Source organism: Hordeum vulgare, chromosome 6H, assembly GCF_904849725.1.
Source record: "Hordeum vulgare subsp. vulgare chromosome 6H, MorexV3_pseudomolecules_assembly, whole genome shotgun sequence".
In the NCBI taxonomy this organism is placed as follows: domain Eukaryota; kingdom Viridiplantae; phylum Streptophyta; class Magnoliopsida; order Poales; family Poaceae; genus Hordeum; species Hordeum vulgare.
In genome coordinates this window covers 503,186,917-503,193,846 of record NC_058523.1, presented here as the reverse complement: position 1 = coordinate 503,193,846, position 6,930 = coordinate 503,186,917, and the positions used below count along the sequence as shown (strand labels likewise).

At 44.9% G+C, this 6,930-nt stretch overlaps 1 protein-coding gene across 1 annotated transcript; it reads right to left on the bottom strand.

Annotated features, from left to right (window-relative positions):
- Positions 1 to 375: 375 nt before the first annotated feature.
- Positions 376 to 5,632, bottom strand: LOC123404996 (peroxidase 72-like). The gene is made up of 4 exons (XM_045098875.1): positions 5,309 to 5,632; positions 5,032 to 5,223; positions 3,535 to 3,700; positions 376 to 997 (listed from the first exon to the last, which is right to left on the bottom strand). The coding sequence occupies exons 1-4, from the start codon at positions 5,546 to 5,548 to the stop codon at positions 582 to 584; spliced, it is 1,014 nt and encodes a 337-aa protein (XP_044954810.1). The 5' UTR covers positions 5,549 to 5,632; the 3' UTR covers positions 376 to 581.
- Between the last annotated feature and the right edge of the window lie 1,298 nt (positions 5,633 to 6,930).

Genomic DNA, 6,930 nt, shown 5'->3' with positions numbered 1-6,930 from the left:
TAATGATGATGATCATGGAGGTGGTTTGGCTTCGGTGGCAGCGGTGGAGAGTGATGATGACGATGATGGTCATGGAGGTGGTGGTGGCGGCTTTGCATAAGGTTCTTTTGGGTCATGATGAAAACTATGTTTAATTTCCGCGCAAACTATGTTTGGTTGTTCGAATTTGTAGTCATTTATCAAAACTGCGGTCGAATTGTCTAATTTGTTTTTTTGGTTTGAGAGTTATGCAAATATTCTGTTTTACCGTACGTTCTTGTGAGGCTCCGCAACCCGCCTCGTCCATTAAAACACGTTTTTTGCGGCTCTTATACTCATTTTAAAGGTCCGCCAGATAAAAGTCTGCAAAAATGGCAATGTACTGTTTCCATCCTCTTGGCACCAAATTGACAGATTCCTCTAAATAAGCGCAAGCAATTAATTCCATTACAACAGTACACAAGGACGGATTGCATACAAATTAAACGGAAACAAGAAACCGCAGCAAAACGCACACGCACGACCTGAAAGCGGCAAATAAATAACCTGCAGAAACAATCAGACCACTCCACTAGCTCAACATGGATCATCCAACTGGTTGATCAGTTGTGGTTAACCCTCCTGCAGTTGCTCCTGATCTCGCCGTTGCGGCCAGTGATTGGCGAGATGTTGCCCATCTTCACCATGGACCTCGCGAAGTGCTGGAAGAATATGTCCTGGTTGGCGGCGTAGAGCTTGACGAGTTCCGCGGTGGCTGGGCTGCCGGTGAAGAGCACCTCGTCAGAGCTGAGCAGGCCTTGGTACACCAGCAGGTTCTTATAGTACTGGTTGTCGAACTTGAATGGCGTCACGTGGTCCAGAAAGAAGAGGTTCTGGTCGCCGCCGGAGCGCGGGCACCGTGGGCGCAGCACCGCCGCCGCCGCCGGGTCCAGCGTGGAGTCTGGGAGGCCCTTGCCCGTTTGGTTGTACAGCCGCTGGCGGAAGCTCGTGCACCGCGAGTTACCAATGGTGTGGCTACCTGTATAAATGTTCAATTTTAGGCCATGGCTCGATCACGAATTCATGACAAGATTCATCTTACAAGTAGTACAATGTAAGATCTTAAAAGACCTTTCATACTTCAATGGACGCGGCTGATCAGTGACCGGACAGCTCTTCATATCATATACGTTTGGGCTATCCACGAACCCTCGTATTCATTCGAAAATATAGAAAGGATGTGAGGGTCCGCGGACGCGTTCGGGGACGTCCGATCAGTCCGTCACGTAGAACGCGACCTCATTACGGACCATTTTTTTATTTATTCTTCTCTCTCTCTTCCTCTTCACTAATCACGTGCAAATGACCCGACATATGAGAAAGAAAATGAGCAATGTGGTTACATGGACGAACAAATATGAGACACGTTCGATCACTAAACTAAAGCATCAACGGATATTTGGGGTCATATTTGCTATGTCCGGCTGTAGATGTTCTAAAGGTATCTTTAAAAACAAATACAATAAGGTGATGTAGACAGGTTATATGATTTTAAATATTACTTCCTCTATAAACTAATATAAAAACATTTAGATTATTAAAATAGTGTTTTACGTGTTTTTATATTAGTTTACAGAGAAATTATATTTTTGATGAGTTAGAACAGAGAAAAGAGAAGTGGACGGAAATTGCTTTTGGATGCCGAGCTTCATAGAGGCCTTCAAATGCAAAGCTCAAAATTTGTGAAAATTCATAATTTTTACACTTTAATATTTTTTGAAAAAAAAATACAGAGATCTATGAAGGTATAATGCACGAGTGTATAATTTTCTCGGAATGAAACACAGTGAAATAAGAGTTGTGCAAAAATGATAAATCTAAAACTTTTTAACACATGATACTATTCATCCTCTCACGTTATGAATTTATATTTTTTACAGGTTTCATTTCAACATATTTCAACATAAAATTTTACACACATACGCCTCACATCCTTGTTTAGTTGTACACTTTTTTTAATATTTTTTTTAAACGAAAATTTTAAATTTTAAATTTTGAAAAAAATAGCCTACATGGTTGCCGAGAGCCAAAACGTCATTCTTGAGAAATGGACTGCTAATTAACAGCCGGCTACAACACATGCTGCTAGAAACTTTGTAAGAGAATAAGGTGGGACATGTATCAACAAAGTACTCTACTAGTACATATGTATATCCAATTATTGTATTTGTCATCTATGAACTTAGCTATAAATGACATGTTAACATTATCTAGCTAACCGCTGGCTATACTATTATGCAAATTTTAACATGATTTCTCTTACCCTCCTCTTTGTACATGTGAGGTAAGAAGTTAAGAATTAATCATACCATTAATTAATTAATCAACGGTTCAGATCTGTTATATACTTTTATCTTTTATATCAAAAGAGGCGATAAGAGGAAGCATGTTAAAATTGTCCATACTATTAACCATACTTCAACGGAGGCCTTACTCAATTTCCATTTGCGGGCATCCAGATCCGTCCACACGGACATCTGAACGCATCCATAAACACGGATAAAAGAGCCGACCATTCAATTATATACCTTAATTGTTCACACCTACTCGTTTTGCATCTAAATACTTGTACTTCATGTGTCATAGTTTAGAAGGCATGTACGTGTATCTAGATCGTCAATTTGTATTATGCAAAATATATTGTTTAATAAAAAAATTATATCATTCAAAAATAGAACATCTAAAGTTTCTAATGATATATTTTTTGTAATATATGTCTCTTATTACATTAGTTAAATTAACAACCTAGGTACATATGCCGGACTTGTAAACTGAGACGGAGGAAGTAGTTGAAATAAGACTAATTCTCTGCAACTACAAGTATTTAAATATAGACAAAGTATTGGCTCTGTTCACTTCACGGGAAAAAAAAACTATGTTCACTTTAAAAAACAGCAGCGGCAATAATCTTTCACCAAATGCCGCTAAACAGTCACAACGACCTTCTGCGGCCAAGCCAAACATGCAGAACCTGGCCTTCCGCTTCCGCCACACATGCTAGTGCTAGTGATTTTTCCAAACATGCTAGTGCTAGCTTCCGCCAAACATGCTACTGTAGTGCTAATCACTAGCCTTCCAAAACATGCTAGTGCTACCTTGCGCCAAAAATGCTACTCCACTAGTGATAATCACTGTACGTGAGCGCTGGCCTCGCAGTTTCCAATAGGTAGGCTTTGACGTGAGCTTGATATGTGCTAATGTGCAGGGCATGACCTGACATGCTAGGGCGGCGTACATGAATGCATGAATCCCGTGACTCCACTAGTCAAGAATGTGCACGGCCTAGTACGTACCAATTATCAGCAGCGACCTAGATAGCTTACACGCAATTTAATGGTGGACAGAACTGTCACATGCATGGATTGACATTGCCTCTAAGAAAAACAGTAGAATTGTGAGGTGTGCATTGCAAGGTGGACGAGCTCATCATTGCGCGCCGATCTTACGAACAGTATTTTGGTGTAAAAAATAATGTAACGATGCGGATGCGGTAAGAGCTGTGTGGTATGTACGTACCGAGGAGGGCGACGAGGTCGACGATGTCAAGGCCCTGGAGCTTGAACTTGGTGATGATGGTGGGGAGGGTATTGTTGGGAGCAGGGATGTCATTGTTGGAGCCCTGGATGCTGGCGCCCAAAGAGTCTCTCCTACCAAGGGGCACGATCCAGCCTGGGCCGCCAGTCTGCACGGTTACACAAAAATTAGCAAGTTAAATTTTTCTAGAGTAGGAATTATAATTCGTAAGTAGAAAATAATCAGATGGGACTGTAAGTGACTGTGAAGTAAAATAAAAAAGGAAGTCTGAGTGTTGAGATAGATCGCGAGTTACATGAGTCGAGCTGAGTTTGAATATGAGCGTGTTATCTTAATGAGTTCTAACAAGCTGCGTCAAGATGGTTCGGCTCAGCTTGAATTCTAGCCCTAGTAGTGACTTTGTCAATCACATGTCCTGTCAGTTCAATTTTTTGAAAGTGTTCATAGATGTAGGGTGTTTATACATGTGTTAATATGGATGAACGTACATGCATGCATGTCCGGTATTTCTAGAAAAACATGCTGTCGCAGACCATTTTTCTCTTTATTTGTTTCTACGGTTTGCAGTTCTCTCCCAATGTTTCACAAACCAACTTAGCCGACATCACTTTTCTTTCTTTTTGTTTATCTTTTGCGGGGGCTCCCCATGTTTGACAAACCAACTTACTATACGTCATCTCTTTTCTTTTTCTTGTTTTTGTGGGAGCTTCCAATGTTTCACAAACCAACTTACTTAGCAGTATGTGGTATCTACTCCCTCCGTTCTTAAATATACGTCTTTTTAAAGATTTTACTAGTGGACTATATATAAAGTAAAATGGGTTAATTTAAATTCTAATGTATATCCATATACATATGTATGTAGTTTCTTATTAAAAACTCTAAAAGGACCTATATCTAGGAATGGAGGGAGTACAATACACGGAGTGGTAATCACTTTTTACCATGTCCTTATCCTGTGACATGGGATGCCATATTACTTTTTACTACCCATGAGATAATTTTGCCGCCGCTTTAACGAGCAGTGCGCCCCCACTTTTGTGTCTTCTTTTAATGGAGATCTTTCTTTAACCATGTGTTCAGTACGTACATGTGTAACACACTTCATTTACCTACGTGTGCCACACACATCATTATTATTTTCCGAGTTGTCACACACTTCATTTACGATGGCAACATAGGTGAAATTCAGGGAAGGGGGTCAACAGGGAGAGGACACGTGTCCCTCTTTTCTAAACAGGGAAGGACACATGTCTGTAGCTTCACATTTTCGGCAACATGATAACCCGATCGCTCTGAGTCCGCAGGCAAACCGGGCAAGAATATATACGGACAGCAAGAAGAACAGTGACGGGCGTTTGCAAGAAATTGGTGGCGCTTGGCCTGAGCAATTAGCCAACGAATCAGATTCGTGCGGCGCTGGGAGCAAGCCACATGACGTAAAGCCAGCATACTACAGTAGAACGTGCTCGTACTTACCATGACGGTGGAGTCGCGTGCGGCGAGGGCGAGGACGTCGGCGCAGGAGACGGTGCGAGGGCAGGCGGCCTCCAGCGCGGCCTTGATCTCGTCCACCACCTCGAACCCTCTCGCCGAGTCCTTGTTCGGGGTGGACCGCTTCTCGCTCACCACCGACGCGCTGCTGTCCAGCAGGATCGACGCGTCGCATCCCTGCACGCATAAACGACGTCTACATATATGATGATGGCCAGCCGCGGTGCACGCACGGGGTGTGATTGATGCGGTTGCTAGCTACCTTGACGAAGCAGTCGTGGAAATGGAGGCGGAGGAGGGAGGCCGCCATGCGGGGGTCCTGGGAATGCGCCTTGCCGACGATGGACGCCACGATCTGCTGCGCCTGAGGGCACGAATGGTCGTAGAAGTGGGGGTCCAGCGGCTGCTGCTGCTGGCCAGCCGGGGGAAACGCGGAGGAGGCAGGGAAGAGGAGGGCGAGCAAGGCGACGACGGCGGCAACCATTGCTGCACCCCTCGTCATCTCTCTCGCCTGAACTAGCTAGTTGGTGTCTTCTTCGTGCTGTTCAAGTGATGATGGTTGTGGTGAGAACTGAGAGGTATTGGTAGCAGGGGGTGGGGCTATATAACCGAGGCTTGGGAAGCTTTAGGTTAAATATAAAACATGTGGGCATGCATGTATGCATGCATGTTAATTATTGTGGAGATACTTTGCGGGGCCGAGTATAAGAAGGGTGGCTAGCCAGCTCGAAGCAGCTTCTCTAGCTCTTCCCTCCCCTTTAAGTTTGCTATACTTTTGATCACCAAAGTGGTGCAATAGGTGTAGCTATTCCATTGGCCTAGCTGCCTTCTACTCCCTTCGTTCCTGGATGTGTTTAGTTCGGAAACGGAGTGGAATGAAATGTCATGGCTCCGTTTCGCCGGAATGGGTCGGTTCCGTCTTTATGTTTGGTAGGAGTAACTGTAAGGAATGAAATGGTTATGCTTTGGTGTTTGGTTTGAGAGATGAAATGAAATGGAATAGAATGGTTATGCAGTGCAGAACAAATCAAAATTTCAGGTAGTCACTGTTGTCCACGAAAAAGGAAACCAGAAGAACTCCTGGCCACCGAAGATGGGCACCTCGGGTGACACCGACCTCCATGACTGGCTGAAGAAGTTGACTGAGAGGGCTACCCAGTCTCCCTGCTCGGCTGAAGAAAACGAGTTGCTAGCGGCGCCGGAGAGGGGGAGACGGGGAGTGGCTGGCGGTGCCGGAGAGGGGGAGACGGGGAGTGGCTGGCGGCATAGGAGAGGGGGGGACGAGGAGTGGCTGGCGGCACCGTAGAGGGGGAGACGGGGAGTGGCTGGCGGCACTAGAGAGGGCGAGTCGGGGAGTGGTTGGCGGCACCGGAGAGGGGGAGACGGGGACTGGCTGACGACGGCGCAGATCAGGTGCGGGAGGGGGGCACTGAGACGGGGTGGCGTCGGGGAGGAGAGGCTGCGGGAGGGTGGCGGTGCAGGGCTGCGGCGGGGGAGAGCGAGGGGATAGGGTGCGGGAGAGCATGTAACTGCGAGCGAGGGACTCGTTCCCTGTCGTCCGCTCGATTCTGAGGTATGCCTCGGTTCCGCATATTCAACGAATATTCGCTTTTTAGTGATTGGTCAGTTCCAGTCCGTTCGGCAACTAAAAACATGAATGGGTTCTCGGAACAGGTCTGATCCATGACATTCTATCCCATGGCAGCAACCAAACATACCCTAAATGTAAGTCTTTTTAGAAATTTCACATGAACTACATACGGAGCAAAATGAATGAATCTACATTTTAAAATGTGTCTATGTACATCCAAATGTAGTTTATATTGAATTCTCTAAAAGACTTATATTTAGGAACGAAAAGAGTAGATAGGTATAGTTCTCTGG

What these genes read in the sequence shown, in the direction of transcription:
- LOC123404996 (XM_045098875.1), bottom strand. Translation starts at nt 5,548, where the DNA reads ATGACGAGGGGTGCAGCAATGGTTGCCGCCGTCGTCGCCTTGCTCGCC. An exon ending in TCCACGACTGCTTCGTCAAG is followed by an intron (nt 5,224 to 5,308) that starts GTAGCTAGCAAC and finishes TTATGCGTGCAG; the next exon opens with GGATGCGACGCGTCGATCCT. An exon ending in CACGCGACTCCACCGTCATG is followed by an intron (nt 3,701 to 5,031) that starts GTAAGTACGAGC and finishes GTAACCGTGCAG; the next exon opens with ACTGGCGGCCCAGGCTGGAT.